Source organism: Notamacropus eugenii, chromosome 1 (assembly GCF_028372415.1).
Source record: "Notamacropus eugenii isolate mMacEug1 chromosome 1, mMacEug1.pri_v2, whole genome shotgun sequence".
NCBI lineage: Eukaryota > Metazoa > Chordata > Mammalia > Diprotodontia > Macropodidae > Notamacropus > Notamacropus eugenii.
In genome coordinates this window covers 482,677,168-482,696,540 of record NC_092872.1, presented here as the reverse complement: position 1 = coordinate 482,696,540, position 19,373 = coordinate 482,677,168, and the positions used below count along the sequence as shown (strand labels likewise).

At 43.3% G+C, this 19,373-nt stretch overlaps 1 protein-coding gene and 1 long non-coding RNA gene across 3 annotated transcripts in view; one reads left to right on the top strand and one right to left on the bottom strand.

The window, feature by feature from the left end:
• The window catches only part of FIBCD1 (fibrinogen C domain containing 1), a 67,328-nt gene that overhangs the window by 963 nt on the left and 46,992 nt on the right, over positions 1-19,373 (top strand). The window contains exons 2-3 of one of the 2 annotated variants that reach the window (XM_072632740.1): positions 9,747-9,842; positions 17,794-18,273. In XM_072632740.1, coding sequence (XP_072488841.1) covers positions 9,747-9,842; positions 17,794-18,273 — 576 coding nt within the window. The remainder of the gene's footprint in view (positions 1-9,746; positions 9,843-17,793; positions 18,274-19,373) is intronic. The other variant, XM_072632738.1, reaches the window with a different exon arrangement.
• LOC140526902 (uncharacterized) lies at positions 1,997-9,226 on the bottom strand. Its single transcript, XR_011974582.1, has 3 exons — positions 9,154-9,226; positions 8,393-8,548; positions 1,997-2,243 (listed from the first exon to the last, which is right to left on the bottom strand). It is a non-coding gene; the product is annotated as an uncharacterized lncRNA (long non-coding RNA).

Below are 19,373 nucleotides of genomic sequence, written 5' to 3'. Positions count from 1 at the left end.
CTGGCATTGTGGTACAGCTGGTGAGGTCAGGACATGACCTATATGCCACCTAGCCTGTAAGCCATCCCAAAGGCTAGACTGACTTGTCTGACATTCACTAGGGACCAGGGTCAACAGTGAACACGGGTAGATACAATCCATTAGGCTGGTGGTGGTGGCATGGCTGGGGTTGAGATGGAAGAATGAATGGAGAGAGAAAGATGAGAACTGACTTTGGTCCAGGAGGAGCCAGATTGCTGAGGCTGGTGATCTGACTTGCCTCCCGGGAGGAAAGATTGGAGGACTTGGGAAGCCCCAGCATAGCTTCTAAGGCTCCCCTCTTAACCCCACCTACCTGAGCCTCAATGAGAAATAACTCCCCAGCCACCACTTTCAAGAGCCCTTCTGTTGGAAACACCATCTCCAGGGTCAGAACCTTGTCTGTGGATGAAATACTATGGCACAATGACAGGAGTGTTGAATTGGGAATCAGAAGACCTGGGTTTAAATATATACTCTGTTATTACCTGTATGATCTTGGGCAACTCACTCAGTCTCTCTGGGCCTCAGTTTCCTCATCTGAGAAATGAGTCATTTGAACCAATACCTTATAAAGTTCCTTCAGACTCTAAATTTATGATCCATTTATTGATCTATTTCTCTGACCTTAAATTGGGCTCATAGCAGGGGTGGGACAGATAGAAAGTCATCTTCCCTTCCCCCAAAATAAAGCTTCCCCCAGAGCCACTGGTGAGAGGGTTAGGAGACTCCCTTGTGGAAAGGGACCATTACCAGTCATCCTAGGGAGTCCGTCCTGCTCTCCCCTAGTGCTGTCAAGTACGTTCAGCCAGGTGCCACCTCAGATGGGCTTCTGTTCAGGTGCCCAGTTTGACAAAGAAGAGAAAAAAAGCCAACATTTTAACATTTTAAAAATCTTACAGACATATGCCCATGAGGAGGGAGAGAGGGAAGGGAAGCAGAGAGAGGGGAGATAGCTCCTGCTTGGAAATGGTACACATACAGGAAGATGGGGGTTGCATCTCATTGCTACAGGCTGTTGGTTTTGGCTCCTTCTGGGACTTTTTAGTTACAGTGTACAAAGGGCTGCCACATCCATCTCCTCCATTTTGTTCTCACCAAAGCACTGTGAGGGAAGTGGGCAGAGATCTTTGGCTCCATTTTACAGATGAGGAAACTGAGACCCAGAAAAATTAAGTGATTCACATAAGGTCATAGAGCTTACTTAATATTGGAACTAGGACTAAAACCCAGGTTTTCTGACTCAGACTCATCCTCTCTACACCATCCCACCCTATCCAAAGGAGTAGTGGAGGAGAGGCTAATGCTCAATGTCCTTGCTGTGAACCCTGACTATTCCTATATTCTCTCTGTGTTTTTCTGTTATGTCTTTGGGTCATAGAATCCTGGAGCTAGAAGGGACCTTAGAGGTCATCAAGTTTACCTACTTTACTCATGAAGGAGTCTCCCTTCCCCGCATAGAAATCCTGACAAATGGTTATCTAGCTTTGACTTGAATAATTCCAATAACAGCTGCCATATTTAGAGAGCTTTAAGATTTATGCTTTGCATATATTATCCCACTTATACCGTATTATTAGTATAGGGGAGAGGGTGCAATTATTGCTATGTTACAGATGAGGAAACTAAGGCTCAGAGAAGTTAGGATCAGAGCTCAGGTCTTCCTGGCTCCATGTCCAGATCTTTATCAGCCATGTCACATATTCCATTAGAAGGCTTTCACTGTTAGGAAATGCTCCTAAATCTACCTCCCTGCAACTTCCACGGGTTGGTCCTAGCTCTTCTCCATTGCGGCTGCACAGAGTAAGTTAATCAAGTCCATCCTCTGACCTTTGGGCAGAGCCACAATAAAACCGTCCCAGACTGATGAGGATCTCCTTCTGAGAATCCATGCCCTCCCTGGGGGGACCTATTCCAGGGGCTAGGAAGACTCTAAAGACATAAAATACATAAAGAAATACATCAAGGGTTCTTTTTATTGTGTTCCTTTCTGAGTTGGGTGACTTTGGTGGTTGTGCTGTTTGAAATGCAGACCCTCGGGGGGCTGGGGCCTCCTACAGCTGTTCCCTGGGGGTACAGACTCCAGCTGCTCACCAAAGCAGAGGCCCAGCTGTCTTCCCCCTGGCGAATGAGCACAGCCAGGCTTCATACTCTCTCTGGGGGCCTGAGCTTGGGCCACCATGCCCAGCTTCCTCATCTTCTCCAACGGACGGTGCAGAGGAGCCCTAAGATGTAGGGGAAGGAAGACTGAGCCAGGAGCCTCCAGGATGCATGTCAGAGTCTTGACTGTCATTTACTAGCTGCTTGACCTCACCCAAGTCATTTTCCCCCTCTAGGCTGTGTTTTTACATCTGTCTGCTTACTGCCCTCCCTTGGCATCTCACTAGCTAACTCTGAAATTCCAGGTGAAGGAAGGAAGGAAGGAAGCATAGATTAAGCACCTATTAGGTGCTAGGCACTGGGCTGAGCTCTTTACAGATATTATCTCATTTCAAACTCACAATAACCCAGAAAGGAGGTCCTATTATTGTCCCCATTTTACAGTTGAGGAAATTGAAGCAAATTGAAGTTAAATGACTTGCCCAGAGTCCTATGGCTAGTAAGTGTCTGAGGCTGGATTTGAACTCAGGTCATCCTGACTCAGCAAGGTAGCTCAGTGGACAGAACACAAGGTCTAGGGTGATGAAGACCTGAGTTCAAATTCAGTCTCAGACACTAGCTGTGTAACCCTAGGCAAGTCACTTAACTGTTTGCCTCAGTTTCCTGATCTGTAAAATGAGCTGGGTAAGAAAATGGCAAATCACTCTAATATCTTTGCCAGGAAACCCCAAATGGGTCTCAAAGAGTCAGCTACCACTGAAACAATTCAACAACAGCTTCCTGACTCCAGGTTCAGCCGTTCTACCACCTAGCTGCCTAGACAGAAGGCAAAGGCTTGTGCCCATGTGTCTAAACCTAAGTCCATGTATTTGAAATGAAAAATGTCAGAGAAACTTTTTGTACCAACCTACACCATTTGTCCACACCCCCACCAACGGTCATAAGACTTTAGGGAAATCTAAAGTAACTCCTTGTCAGACATAGGATGGGGATTTCTCATCTCTGAATCAGTCAGGGCAAACTTCTCCAAACCCTCCCAGGTTACTTACTGCCTTGTTTTTTCCCCTGATGGCAGGGTTCTTCCTGGCATCCAACCCTCATCTCCCTTGTTTCATTTATGTCACTTTTCTCTCTCTGGGGTTCATCTTCTCTCTTCTACCTCTGGAGCCAAAGGGGTTCCTTTTCTTTAGTCCATCTCATATGAAGATCAACAAGAAGAATGGGAGAAGGGAAAATTTAGGAAGGATGTGATCACTGTCTTAAGGTATTTGAAAGACTGCCATATAGAAGGAGACTCAGAAGGCCCAGTTGGAAGCAATCAATCAATAAGTATTTATGAAGGCTATCAGGCACTTTGTTAAGCACTGAGGATATACAAGACCAATCCCTGCTCTCAAGGAGCTTTCATCCAAAAGGGGAAGACAACATGCATAGAAATACATACAGGAGCAGCTAGGTGGCTAGGACCTGAGTTCAAATCCACCCTCAGACACTTGACACTTACTAGCTATGTGACCTTGGGCAAATCACTTAACCCCAATTGCCTTACCTCCCCCCCTCCAAAAAACAAATAACAAAGAAATACATGCAAAACCAGATACAAGGTGGCCTCATGGGGAAGACACTTGCAGCTGAGGGGACCAGAAAAGGCCTCCTGAGGGAAGTGATGTATGGGAAGACTGGAAAGACGGCAATGGGTCTGGTCATGAAGGGATTTAAATGCCAAAGGAGGCTATATTTGCTCTCAGGGATAATTGGGAGCCACAGGAGTTTGTTGGGTATGAAGATTACGTGGTTTGACTCATGCTTTAGAAAAAAATATGTTGGCATCAAAGTAGAGGATGGATTGAAGTAGGGAGAGACTTGAGACAGGGAGAAAAAATTGGAAACTACTGCAATTAGCCCAGTTCATAGAGAATGAGGCTGAGTTGAACTGGGGACTATATGAGTGAAAAGAAGGGGGGCACATATAAGAGATACTGTGAAGATAGAAATAACATGATTTAACAAGTGATAAAACTTGGAGGGGGATGAATGAGAGTGGGGAATTGCAGATGACTCCATGGTTGTGAACCTGGGTGCCTGGGAGGTTAGTGGGGCCCTCAACAGTAATAAGGGATAGGTTTGGGGAGGGATAAAAGACAATGAGTTCTGTTTTAGACATGCTAGATTTAGCAGTTTGTGAAGCCAGTCTTAAAACGCAGGAGAAAGACTAGAGTTTAATAAATAGGTCTAAATTTGCCTTGAGAGGATAATGGGAGTTGAGATCACCAAATGAGAATATAGAAAGAAAAGAGAAGATAACTTAGGACAGAACCAAGGTCACATCCATAGTTGGTGAATATGGTATCAATGAAGATCCAGCAAAAGGAGACTGAAAAGGAGTAGTAAGGCAGATAAGGAGAAACCAGCAGATCACAGTGTTACGAAAACCTGGAGAGGAGAAAATTTCCAGTAGGAGAAGGTAGTCAAAAGTGTCAAATACTGCCTAGAGATAAAGAAGAATCAGGATGGAGAAAAGGAGAGATGTGGGGAGGGGGTAAGGAAGAGAAGAGTGGGAGAGAATGGGGGGAGAGGTAGAGAAGGAGATTAGATTTGGCAATTAAAAGACCACTGGTATCTTTGGAAAAGGTAGGTTCAGTTGAATGATGAGGCTGGAAGCTGATTGCAGAGGATTAAGAAGAGAGCGGTAGGAGAGGAAGTGGAGATACTGGATATAGATTTTTTTTCCCCAAAGAGTTTAGATAAGAAGGGGAAGGGAGATATAGGATAGTAGCTAGCAGGGATAGTAGATTCTAGGAAGGGTATTTTTATTTTAGAATGGCAGGTACTTGGACCTCTTTGTAGGATAAAAGAGAAGCAGTAGATAGAGTCGGAAAATTAGAAAAAGAGGGATTGATAGCGAAGGTGATCTCCTAGAGAAAATGGAAAGGGATAGGATTAATGATACATGGAGAAGGCTTGGCTTTGGCAAGGAGAAGGGTCACCTCAAAGGAGGAGATAATGGGAGCACTATTAGAGGGATGTCATATAAAGAGAAGAGAGAAGAAGGAGCTCAAAGTAAAAGTCCTTAATTTCTTTTCAGTGAAGTATTAGCAGAGGTAAGTAGGTCCTCAGCTGAGAGAATGAGAGGAGAGTAGGAAAGAAACCAAGATAAGGTTTAGAAGAGCCACTGTAGTAAGTGAAATAGATAATTAATTAGGGAGGAATAGAAGGATTATCACACTGCAGGGAGGACCCAGTTTAAATTAAGTAACAGAAATGTGTAGTGGGCCCAGTCAGCATGTGAGTAGGAGCACAGCAACTCCCAGTGCTAACCTTGAGGATGAGGCTTGGGAGGAGACCTTGAACCATCCAATCATCTTCCTTCTTCAGAAGGAATCCAACAATTTGTTAACCTGAACTCCTTCACCAGTTCTTTGCTTATTCCTAGCCCATCTTTTTCTCCCTATCCCAGTGATATTGAGCAAGAGGTGGGAGGTAGTGGCAGTAATCTAGGATTGGAGTTTGAATAGCAATAGGGACCAGGGGCTTTGGGAGGAGAGGATAAAGTAGAATTGAACTAGTTCACCAGAGAGTTGAGATTGGGAAGGAAAAAATGGAGAGAGTCAGTGATGGTCTGCAAAAGTCCTTAAGGGTAGAAGGATTTCAAGTCACAATGGGGATTAAGACTAGAATTAGGATTAGTAAAGCACTGAGGGAGGTGAAATGATCAAAGATTATGATCAGATAAAGGAATTTTGGAATTCTTGAAGTGGAAGAGGAGTTAAGTAGGCTGAAAAATGTGAAATTAGGGTATTTGAGGGGCCATCAACAGGTATATTAAAGTTCATTAGTAGGAAGGCAGATGTTGGAATAGAAAATGAGATTGTGAGCCAAGCACTGAATGCATTGAGAAAAGATCAGTAGATAATGACCAAGGGAATCTGGACTGGGTGCTGAGTGATGGTGGTACAGGAGGAGTCTAGAAGTGGAGGAACAACGAGTATTGCAATTTCCTCATTGGAACCAGTGAGTTAGAGAGAGAAGAGGCTAGTAAGAAAGCATATTCATTCAGTACTGGAAAGGATTGCCAGGGATATAGTGTCAGCCAGAGGAGAACCAGAAAATGATAGAATATGAGAAGAGGAAGGAAGCTTGTTAATTATAGAGCAAGAGCTTCAGAGGGTACCTTGGAAGGGGTGGGTACATATGGAGTGAGACCTTGGAGGGATAAGGTTGAGGGGAATGGGAATGATAGACTGAGAAATAGAGGTTAGAAATAGGAAGATGGAACATTTCTGAGGAGAGACAGGGTCAAAGGAGAGAGTAGAATACCTGGGGGGCAGGATAGGATGAAGGAAAATATAGTTAGTCTTTTACAACATGACTGTTATGGAAGTGTTTTGCATGACTACACATGTATAACCTTTATCGATTTGCTTGCCTTCTCAGTGGGGGTGGGTGGGGAAGGAGTAAGGGAGAGTCTGGAACTCAAAGTTTTAAAAATGAATGTTAAAAATTGTTCTTACATGCAACTGGGAAATAAAATATGCAGGCAATGGGGTACAGAAATCTATCTTGCCCTAAAAGAAAATAGAAGGGAGGAGGATGAGAGAAGGTGAAAGAATGCATGCCATCTTGGGGTAGGGGGAAGGGAGAGATAGGGAGAAAATTTGCAACTCAAAATCTTATGGAAGTGAATGTTGAAAGCTAAAAATAAATTAATTAATTTAAATAAATAAATAAATTTAAAAGTGGAAGAAGACAAGGGGGTAGGAATATGCAAACAGCTGGTGAAGGAGTCTAGGAACCCTGCAGAAGAAGGCAGATGATTGGAAGGCTCCAGGTCTCTTCCTGGTCCTCACCCTCAGGATAGTGCTGGGAGTTGTGTGCTGGAGTGTCAGGAAACCTGCCCAGGAGGCAGGGGCAATGAGTGGAAATTACAAATTTATATTAAATGTAGGGAAAACCTTCCTAATAATTAGAACTGTTTAAAAATGAAAATGGGCCACTTCCCCATCTCTAAAAGTCTTCAAATAGAGACTAGATGATCATTTAATGAGGATATTGCAGTGAGGATTCCTGCCTAAATATGAGTTAGATTTGATGGCCTCTGGGCTCACTTTTAATGATAGGATCCTTAGATTCTAGAATTCTAGGAACCCTGATTTAGCCAAGACTGGTGATAATGGTTTTGCAGGCAAGAGCTCTTTCTCTCTCTCTCTCTCTCTCTCTCTCTCTCTGTCTGTCTGTCTCTCTGTCTCTCTCTCTCTCTCTCTCATTTATTCCTGGGCTATTGCAAAACTCTCAGATGTTCCAGCTTTAACACCACTGGGCATTGAGTTCATTAACTTCTTATTTGCATTTCTCTGCCACAAAATGGCAGAGCTAGAAGGGTCCTAGAATATGTTAGAACATAAATCAGAGAGTGTAAAAGGTGCAAGTGACCTTAGATATCATCACCATAGGCATATGGTTAAATACTTGACAAACACTTTCCCTCTCTCTCTCTTTCTCTCTCTCCTTCTCCTTTCCTCTCTGTTTATCACTGTCTCTCTCTCTATCTCTTTCAGTCTCCTTTCTCTCCTTTTTTCTCTCTGTTCATCATTGTCTTTGTCTCTGTGTCTATCTGTCTGAACATTTTGCAAATGGAGAAGTCAAGGTCCAAAGGAATGAAGTGGTTTGCTTAAGACTGCTTAACTTGTTAGTGGCAAAGCCAAGATGACAATCTAGGTCTAGCAGAGACAGCTAGATAATACAGTAGAGTGCTGAGCCTGGAAGTCAGGAAGACCTGAGTTCAAATTCAGTCTTAGACATTTCCTAGCTGTGTGACCCTGGGCAAGTCACAATCTTGACATACCTCATTTTCCTCAACTGTAAAATGGGAACAATATTAGCATGTACCTCTTATGGTCACTGTGAGGACCAAATGAGATAATATTTGTAAATTGCTTAGCCCAGTGCCTGGCACATAGTAGGTACTTAATAAATGATCACTTTCTTCCTTCCTTCTGACTGCTAATCCAGTGCTTTCTGCTCTACCCTGATGCCTCCAACCAATGTTACTTTATAAATAATAACAATAGCTCACAACTTATGTAGCACTTTAAGATTTATAAAGCACTTTCATTTCTATCTTGCCTATGACAAATCAGTTTTTGTAGAAACACAAGGAAAAGTAAAGATGGAGCTTTAAAAAAAAATCCTCTGTGGTCTGGGTCAGCCAGCTAAGTTATGCAATTTCTAAGGAAGGCACAATAGATTCAAGTCATGTGGTTTTCAAGGTACTCACCAGTCTCCCTCCGCTGCCAATAAGCATCTTGGGCTCTAATGGCTGGAGTGCTCCTGTGGATGGCAGGGGACTTGGGCTCTGTTCTCTGCTCTGTTGCTCATTTACCTTGTGATTTGGGGACAGTTGTTTAACCTCTCCACGTCTCAGCTTCTCCATCTGAAAAATGAAAGGATTTCTGTTTTCCACCTATTTCACAAGGATGAGGAAAGGATGGGTGAGGGCTCTAGAGAGGAGTAGCCCTTGTAAGCCTAGTCCTCCAACTGGCTCTCTCCCCTGCCCCCTATTTCAGGGCAAGATTGTCATTTATCTATCCTTTGTGGGAGAATTCCCTAACCCCCTCTCCACCTCCTAGAGCAGTGGTTTGGTGTTTATTCATTTCAGTCATGTTCGATTCTTTATGACCCCATTTGGAGTTTTCTTGGCAAATATACTGGAATGGTTTGCCATTTCTTCCTTCTCCAGCTTATTTTACAGATGAGGAAACTGAGGCAAACAGGATTAAGCAACTTGCTCAGGGACACAGCTAGTAAGTATCTGAGGCTGGATTTGAACCCATGAGAATGAATCTTCTTGATTCCAAGCCCAGTGCTCTATTCACTGAACCACCTAACTGCCCTAGATGTCAAACTCAAAGAGAAATTGGGGCCACTAACCCATATAGAAGGATCTCTGCAGGCTGCATATTGACTTAGTTATAAAATGTAATAATTGTTTAAGTCTCATTGTATTTTTATTTCTTTTGTTAAATATTTCCCAATTACCCTTTATCTGGTACTGGCCACAGATGGAAGTGCTGTGGACCACATGCAACCTGTAGGCCATGTGTTTGAACCCCCAGGCCTAGAGAATTCAGAACTTCCTTTGGCATCATATTACTGCTCTCCATTTGTCATTCATGAGTCATTTCTGAGGTCATAACTAAATCTTTTATGCTCCAATATAAATCTGTTTCTCTTTGTTCTGTTGTTAGTAGAGTTTTAACTTAATTCACCATGCATTTATTGAGGTAGCACTGTGTTTGTTGCTGATAGTACTTGAACTTTAGAATGTTAGAGTTGGAAAGGACTTTAGAATATTCATTTAGTAATCCATTCAGCTATATAATAAGCTTCAAACATAGAATTGTAGAGCTGGAAGTGAAATTAGATGTTACTAAATCTAGGCCCCTCATTTTCCTGATAGGGAAATTGAGGTCCAGAGAAGGGGAAAATACTTGCACAAGGTCACACAGCTTGTTAGAGTCAGGTCTATCACCCAGGAAGTTTAACATACTTCAGTCAGGAAACCACGCTAGTTGCCCAGTTTTCTTTCCAAGCCCAAATATGGTATTCCAAATGACTCTCTTCATTAACAGAGGCAGTGTGGTGTAGTGGATAGAACGCTGGACCTGGAATCAAGAAGCACTGGGTTAAAATCCTGCCTCAGACACTTACTAGCTGTGTGTTTCTGGGTAAGTCACTTAATCTTTTCTGAGCCTCAGTTTATTCACTGGGGATGATGATTACACCTACCTCCCACATTTGTATTGAGCATCAAATGAGATTATGTCTGTAAAGTGCTTTGTAAATCTTAAAGTGTTGTTTAGAATAGCTAAGATGATAATGATGATGGTGGTTATGATGATGATGGTAATGTTGGTGATGATGGTGATGATGACAAGAGTGGACTTGGAAGAGAAGGGGATACTGTGATAGTAGGAATCACTTTTTTGGTTTTTAATATTGGGTCAAGGGTCAATTCTTCTTGCTTAAGGAACAATCCATAGTTTCATCCTTTGTGTGACTGGCCCATCACAGTGGAGGGGATAAAAATTCTCTGAGAAGGTGGAGGTCCCTCATACTTTCTTCTGTTATGGTGTCACACAATGATGCAGCCAGGAGTCATTTGCTTGACATTAAGAAGAATTGATGAGCTTGGAGTGGCTTGCAGCCCCAAGAAGGGCAATTTCCCAGGAGGAAAGGTGTGTTACACAGGGGAATCTCTAAGCAATCTCTCTCCCTCTTCCTTTCCCTATCCTCTCATTGGAGTCCAAGAGATATTCCATATCAACCCTGGAGCCCTTCCCACAGGTTCTATATCTGCCCTGCCCTTTGGTTTTCCCCAAAACTAGACAAATTTTCCATCAAAAGGAACAGTTGTTTTCTCTTCTGGCTCCAGCATTTTTGGGGAAGGCAGAGGCAAAGTGTGGGCTCAAAATCCCTGTTCTTCTTTCCTCTTTCCCTTCTCCCTTTGGTGAGTTGTCAGGTGAGCCCCATCCCTGAACAAGGACAGGTTTTCTCCTCGTGATCCTTTCATTCAAGGGATGTAATCTGTCAATCAGGACAAGACTCAGATCCTTTCCAGGGGCGATGAGAAAGGAGTATCAGGGAAGAAAGAAGGCTGCTGGCCTAGGTCTTATGCTAGCCTTGGGAATAGATCGGCTCAGCTCCCAGATTTGACTGAAAAAGGAACAAAGGATAGAAACATGCCTAGGTTTTGTTATTTAGAGGGGAGTTTGTAGAGAGCATGTCACCTGAGCATCTCAGGGCCTCAATATCTCCATCAGGACCTGGTAGCTTCCCTTCACTTCTGGGGTCCCGGGTAAGTTTCCCACTAGACCCAAGTCACCCAGTGAGGTAGGTACATTCAGCAAGGACTCAGGACCTATCCTCAGTGAATCTCTAAAAAGACTTCATGCTCTTGTTTCCCCTTGACACCAAACTAGTGCAGGCTTTGCTTTTCTCATCCCAGGATCTGGAACCTGTTATATCTTTAGTAATAATCAACAAATAGTAACTTCATACCTCTTGTAGGTCAAGCACTGGGCTAGGGCTGGGGAGGCTTCCAGAGGAAGATGAAGTACAGTCCAAACTTCTAAGGGGCTTGTGGCTTAGCTGCAGTCCTGCCTTGAATTGCAAAGTCCCACTGTTAGCGCACGCTTTCAAGCTGGTCAATGGAGAGTCATTTTTAAAGGGATGAGGGTTAAGCACAACCTTCACCAATCCAGACTTTCTGACCCTGAGTAAAACCCCCCCCCCCCTCTCTTCTCTGCTCATACCCCTTGTGGACAATTCTGGCAGCCTGCATGAAGTATCTTTCTGAACAGATTTAAGCACCTATGAGGTTTAGGTGCCTCTGTTCTGTGATTTCCCCCACACCCCAGGTAGCCATGCCTCATTCTATTCCCCCCTCCTCTAACCACCTTAGTCGCAGGATAAAATGCAAGAATTTTGTACTAATGGGACTTCAGAAATGTTTATGGGGCACATTCAAATATCAGGAGAAAACACCATTCTTTCTACCAGGGTCACCAGCTGACTGAACTGTCGGTCATCATCAGTCTAACCAATGACAGATTTGATTGGGTACTGTATGATGCTGATTGACAACTCAGTCAGCCAGTGAGAAGAAGACATAGGGATTCTGGAGAATTCTCCCCATTCTTCTCTGTTTCTCCTTCCCCTCTTTGGATCCAAGAAGGTCCCAGGATTGGTTGCCAGAAGTCTCTGCTACTCTGGAACTGCTTGAATAACAGTGGATGCTACTGAATTTACAGGATGCTGCCCACAGTCTTCCTCACTGCATTGGAAGCAATTTTTGGCAGAAGAGGCCTTCTAGACATTAGGCTGTTGCCTAATGGGGGGCACTGCCCCCAAATGGGCCAGCACAGTTACAGTTCTCCTTAACCAACAGCTCTGGACTCATTGACTCAGCTCCAAACACAAATCTTGGAACTCAGGCATTATCCCCTCTTCCTAGGCACTTATAGAGAGGCTGGTCTTATAACATGGGATACTATTGATGCAGACTATTGATTCAGAGCACCAGAGAAATATTCCTTACCCTAAAAACATCTCTCCTTCACACATGCCACACGTGTGTGAAAGCTCCCCATCATATATCCCTTTATAAAATTATAGAATGTCAAAGTTGAAAGGAATCTCCAAGGACATCTGGTCCAAATGCCTCATTTTACAGATGGGATAACTAAGTATAACGAAGAGATAAAGTAACACAGATCAAATAGGAGGCAAATCCAGGATTAAGACTCAGATTTCACGTTTCCCACCCTGGTGTTCTTTCCCCTATACCACACTGCCTTTTAACACTTTGATTGAAATTGCTGCTTTTCCATAAGCCCACCCCCTCGCCGACTCAGGGAGCCCAGATTTGCAAAGGGCTGCTCTGCTTAGAACGCCCCCAGCCTGTGTGCTCAGCTCAGCAAGGATTGGCAAAGGCCTCAATTAATATACTATAAGCCCAAAGCAAACTCAGGAAAGGTAGCTCTCTAGCAAAAGCCCCTCTTATTATCTTGGACAGATTTCTTTGCAACGCACGTAAAAGGCAGCCTATAAAAGTGAATGGCACTTTATCTTTAAGGTGGTCCCTGAAGACTAATTCTCCTATAAGCTGAGTAGCCTCTTTCATCTCTAGTCCCCAGCACTAACCCCCTCCTGCCTGCTTAATTCCCATCATCCCACTCCTACCTATTTCTGCAGAACCCCCTTATTTGCCTCTTTCTTTATCAAAGGGCCAGGTATCAGGATTGAGGAGGTGGGACTCTCAGATTAAAAAAGCATAAAGGTGGTAAGTCAGAGGGGGGACTCCAACCTGATCTCCCTAGATCAGATTGGGCCCTTGACAGGAGCACCTTAAAGTCAAAGGGTCAGAGTGCCAGGGTAAGGGTGGCTCTGGGAAAGGTACCACTCCAAATAAATTTGTGCTGAGGGGAGAAGACCAAAAGGCAGGGAGGATGACAGGGAGGCTTTGCTGATGCAGCATTTAGGATCTGGCTCTGAAACCCAGGTTGTCCTTTGTCTCTGAACACATGGGGCTCTCCCAGCTTTGTGTTCCCAGGGCAGGGGAGAGGGGGAGAGGAGTTTTGGAGAAGTACCTCTCTGGTTTAGGTCAGGGAAAGCCCCGCTTTCCTCAGAATGAGGGAGTACCATGGACAGCACCTGCACACAGCACCTGCCTAGAGAATGTTAGGCATCACAGTAAGGGTGGAGGAAAGGGCAGGGTAAGATTCCTCAGCAAACGGTTGGCACTTTGGAGACCAGTTAACTTGTTCAGTATGGCAGAAGTGGTGGGTAGGGGGAGGGTGACTCATTCCTTCTCTGCCTGGCACAATCAGATTTGAATAAATTGCCAGAAGCAGCCCTGGCCTCTTTTCCATGAAGTAATCCAAAAGGGTTTGGAAGAGGGGTCTAGATTGGTAACAAGACCAAGCACACATTGGTTTCTGGTGTGTGAGTCTGGAGCTTACAGTCAGGAAAATTCCTCCTGTAACCTTATTGTGGATGCTTAATTCTTTATTATCCTTTACTATGTCTCCTCCTTGATAAAATCCCCTAAGCTTCCTAGTACCAGGCACATGGTCTTATGCTTCTTTTCATCCCCCGTAGCACCAAGCACAATGCTGACCACACAGTAATAACTGATGTTTAAGGTTTCCATCTCATTCAGTCTTTATCATAACCCATTTTACTGATGGGAAAACAGGTACTCAAAGAGGTTATGGGATTTGCCAAGGGTCACATAGCTACTAAGAATCTAAGGTGGAATTTGAACCCAGGTCTTCTTAACTACAGATCCATCAGTCTTTTCAATATATTGTGCTACCTTTCATACATACTCATTAAATAATTTTAATTCAGATTAATCAAAGAGAAGCCCAATGACATAATAATAGAAAGATTTTGGAGTCAGAAGACCCAAATTCTAGCTTTCATTTTCCAAGGAGCCACTGCAGACCACTAACTTCCCTTCCCCAATTGTTAGTGCTCATTGGAATTATGTTGTATTTGCTTATTTGTATAGATGTATCTTCCAAATAGAATGTAAACATCTTGAGGGCAGGGACCTTTTCTATCTTTGTAACTCCAGCATATAATACAGTACTTGAGTACAGTAGGCACTAATGAATGTTAAATGGAACTAAATTGTGACCAAGAGAGTGTAACTTCTTTCACCTTGACCTCAGTTTCCCCATCTGCAAAAATGGGAAGTGGGGTAGAATATATGATCTTCAAGACCATTTCTAGCTCTAAAAACTTGTTTCCTATTTTGTGTCTTTAAATCTCTGTCTTGCTAGGTTCTGGTCAAGTCAGGTGTTGAGATTCCCAGAGAAACAGCCCATAAATCTGTCTATGACTTTTCCGTATTGCCAGATCCTGCCCCCAGCTGTATCAGCAGACACAAAGCCAAGTGGTGAAAGGGATGCTTCTTTTGTTATGGTGATGGCTCTCATACAGTCCTGGCTCCCTGGGTTCCTTCCTTCTGCAAACTATGAGATGACTTGTCTTCCTAGCCTTCTGGGTGATTTGATTGGGAGTGTTAACCTCTGGAGCCCTTGGCTATGTCAGCTTTATGGAAATGGAAGGAAAGGGGGAGGGAAAGAGGGATGAAGGAAGGCAGATGGAAGAGGTACTTCAGAGTTCACAGCTTTGGGGGAGGGTGGAGAGAAAGCACCTGAAACTCTTTCAGGCTCCCCAGGGGAGCTAGACTTTATCTGCTGGCTTTGACATCCTTGCACAGAAAGCAGACTGGTATACAGCTTCCTCTGCTTTTGTGGGGAATTCAAATTATATTCCAACATTTATTAAGCACCTACTATGTACAAAGGCACATTTCTAGAGTGTCTTAAGGTTTACAAAATGGGCTTTTCCCCCACAAAATACTTATGAAATGACTTGTCCCATGTCACACAGTGTCAAAACAGAGATTTGAACTCAAAGGATACAGTCTGGCATAGGATATAGAACCCACTGACTTTGGAACATTGACTGATACACAGTGCTGTGCATGAGGAAAAGACTACATTTCTCTGGGTCTCAGTTTTATTGTTTAGTTATTTTAGTTGTGTCTGACTCTTCATGACCTCAGTTGCCAAAGATACTAGAGTGCTTTGCCATTGACTTCTCCAGTTCATTTTGCGATGAAGAAACTGAGGCAAACAGGGTTAAGTGACTTGCCCAGGGTCACACAGCTAGTAAGTATCTGAGGCCAAATTTGAACTCACAAAGATGAGTCTTCCTAACTCCAGACCCAGCACTCTATTCACTGCGCCTGCCTCGTTGCCCCCTGGGCCTCAGTTTACACATCTGTAAAATGAGGGATTGGGACTCTTAGGTATTTTCTGACCCTTACATTTTTCTACATCCATTTTATAGATAAGAAACTGAGACACTTAACAATAACATACATTAGGGTTTAAAATGATTTCTCAGCAGCTTTGTGAGTTAGATAGAATATATTATTATTTATTTTTATTTTCATTTTACACATGAGGAAACTGAGGCTTAGAAAAGGTCAGTGAGCTAGTAAATGTTGGAGCCACGATTTGAATTTATGTTTCCTGACACCAAGCCCAGGGCTTTTTCCACTCTTTCAGTTGTTTTTCAGTCATGTCCAACTCTTTGTGATCCCATTTGGGGTTTTCTTGGCAAAGATACTGGAGAGGTTTGCCATGCATCCAAATATATATATATATATATATATATATATATATATATATATATATATATATATATATATATATATATATATATATATATATATATATATATATATATATACTCATAGCTTTCAGGTTGCATGTGGCCCACAACACTCCCCAGTGCAGCCTGAACCAGATTAAAATGTAATTAGGAAATATTTAGCAAAATAAATAAAAATACAATAAACATAGATAATATTACATCTTAAAACTAAGTCAGTATATGACCCACAGGAATCCTTATGTATGGATTAGTGGCTCCTATTTCTATTTTAGTTTGAAACCACGATGTATATTAGACCAGATCCCCTCCTGCAGAGGGAGAAGGAGAGACCTAAATAGAAGTAGTTAGAGAATGAATGAATCCATGGTCATAGCCCCTGACACAGAAGCTCTTTAAAAAAAAAAAGTTTATAATTTTTATTCTAAATTTTTTTAATATTCATGTAAAGAATTTTTGAGTTCCAAATTCTCTCCTTCCCTCCAGCCTTCCCCACCTATTGGGAAGATAAAACAATATTGTAACCATTATACATATGATACCATTCATCCAACCTGTATTTACCGTTATCTGGCCTGTTCATGATTAGTGTATTAAAACATGCCTAGGCACTTCTCACCCTCCAGTTGTACATTTGTAAAAGTGTTTAGCTTCTCTTTGTCCAGCTCAGTGTAAAACCTCAAAGATCCTCTTCCATGCGCCACTCCATCTACAATTCTGGATAGAGAGAATTTCCAGGTGTGTAGCTTCATTTCCCAAAATCAGGACAAGACTGAGAAATACATATCTCTGTATTTGTGTGTGTTTGTGTGTGTGTATGTGAGTGAGTGAACAAATGCTTCACCAATGGTTTGTGTACTGTTAATAAACACTACCGTTAAAATACAGGTGGCTGTGGTTAGTATTTCTGTTCCTTAAGCTCTGGAATCTAATTGGTCAACATAGGACTAGAAGTCCTTGAAAGGTCTTCAAAAGATCAACCCAAAAGTCATACACTATTTGAAGGCTTCCCATCGGCTTTCTGCTTCCTCCAGTATTTACTGATTCAATGAAGGATATTATAGAATGTTTTCAGGGACCTCAGTAGCTCTGTCAAATATTGAACTTAGATAGTCCCATCCACTAACCTCTCTAAAAGACCCACTCAGCTTCTATTCCTCACCTGTAATGATGCTCCTTTTCCTTTTTACCTATTCAAATAATACCCATTCTCCAAGGCTGGTCTCCAGTCTATCTCCTCCATGAAGTCTTCCTAGACCCCTCCAGGTACAACCAACTCTTCCTGTTCTGAACTCCTGCCCCACAATTGGCACTAATCATGCTGGTCTTATGTTATTGAAAAATATTTCATGAGATCATAGAATCTAAAGCTGGAGGGGCCCTTAGAAGTGATCAAATTCAACCCCTCATTTCAGAGATCAGAAGCCCCAGGTCCCTAAGGAGCTGCTCTGGAAATCAAATCAAATCCCCTGTCTCCAAATCCAGTTCTTTCTTTCCAGTTCTTTCCAATTCTTTCCCCTGCACCCCAAAGCCTCTTCTGTGTTTGCCTAAACTAGATTGGAAGGTCCTTAAAGGCAAGGACTGCATCTCGTAACTCCTGATTATACTCTATAGGAAGTACTTAGTCTCTGTAGCCTCCTTTCTCTTTCCATGCAAATATCACCTAAGCAATTTCTGCCTTGCTGGAGGGCTATTGATTTTACAATTAAGAAAGCCTAAACTGGGGGAGGGAATCTTTTTCTGATGTTTTGGCTTGAGGGTCCAGAATTTCTACCTTGGTAATATCCTAGATGTGGAATAGCCAGCATGGAGCTGGGCACAAGAAAAGAACTGGGAAGGGACATTCCATGTGCTTATGATTGTCTGACGTCTCTCTTTTCCTCTCTGCCTTCCCATGTCCCTTGTCCATCTTTCTTTCTGTAGCGCATGAGCTGTGGCTACATCCTGTGCACCGTACTGCTCTCTGTCGCTGTGCTGCTGGCCGTGACAGTCACCGGTGCCATCCTCTTCATGAACCACTATCACACACCAGTAACCGAGCCCCCACCCGTCATCAGCACCAACCCCGATGAAGACAACAGTGCCCTGGTTACCATTGAGAAGGCTGACAGCTCCCGCATCAACATCTTCATTGACCCACGATGCCCAGACCACGCCGACAACTTTGCGCGCCTGGAGGGTGCCCAGGCCTCTGTCCTTCGGGCCCTCACAGACCGTGAAACTGAGTTCAGGGCTGCTGGTGGTCGGGAGCAGGCCTTGCTGGTCACTCTAGCTGACGAGGTTCCCAAACTTCTGGCCCAAGCCGCCGAGCTCCAAGAGGACTGTGAGGGTCTCAAGAGGGGTCATGGCACTCTGGGCCAGGGGCTGAATGCCCTGCAGAATGAACAGGGCCGACTCATTCAGGTAGGAGGGGAAGCCTCCCTGCTTCTTCTAGGGGAGGCAGAAATGGTTTTGGTACCATTGTTCAGGGACCTACAGCATCATGGAATGTTAGTGAAACAGACACGAAACTGTGCGAAACTGACCAAGTTACTTTCCCTCTCTGGGTCTGGTTTTTCACCTTCATAAAATAAAGGGTTCAGACCTCTAATGTCCTTTCTAGATATAAAATTCTTCTGTATCCACTTTATGGATTGAAAGGAAGGAAGTATTTATTAAGCACTTACTGTGTGCCAGAAGCTTTCCAAATATTATCTCATTTGATCCTCATAACAACCCTGGGATATAGGTGCTTTTATTATCCCCACATTACAGTTGAGGAAACTGAGGCAGATGGATTCAGTGACTTGCCGAGGGTCACACAGCTAGCAAGTGTCTAATGCTGAATTTGAACTCAGGTCTTCCTGACTCAAGGTCCAATACGCTATCTGCTTTCTACCCAGCTACTTCAAGAGGGAAGACTCTAAATCCAAGACTTCTGATAACCAACCAGTCTAGTGCTCTTTACATGTATCATATTGTTTCCTAGGCCACTGGATTCTAGTGATTCAGAAATCTAGTAGGGTCATAAAGTACTTGAACCCTCCACCCCTTGGGCAAGACAGCAGTGATATACTAAGATGTCTCACTACCCAACAATTTGTGGATGATGAACTTTTTCTCTATATAAGAAAGCTGCAAGTGGAGAACCAATGCTCATTATCCCCTTGCTCGGAGTGGCTGATAAGGGTGATGGAGACTCAGTCTCTGCTCAGAGACTCTTAGCAGGGATCTCCACCTATCACCAGCTCCTCTGAACTCTGAGCAGGTCATATGGCCTGAAATATGCACAATAACTAAGAAAGCAAGGTGTGTGAAGTGGTCCATTTCCTGGTCCTAGTCAATGATTCTAAGCGTGTTCCCTTCTTTATGAATATAGGTGTGCCTTGCCTTACACATTAATTACGCTTCTCAAAAAAGTCATAGTTTGTTTGGTAAATCGGATCCAATTTTCCCTATTGACTCATATTCTGATCTCAAAGATGCTTTATCTTTATTTCTGGTGGACTGTCAGTTGGCAGTGA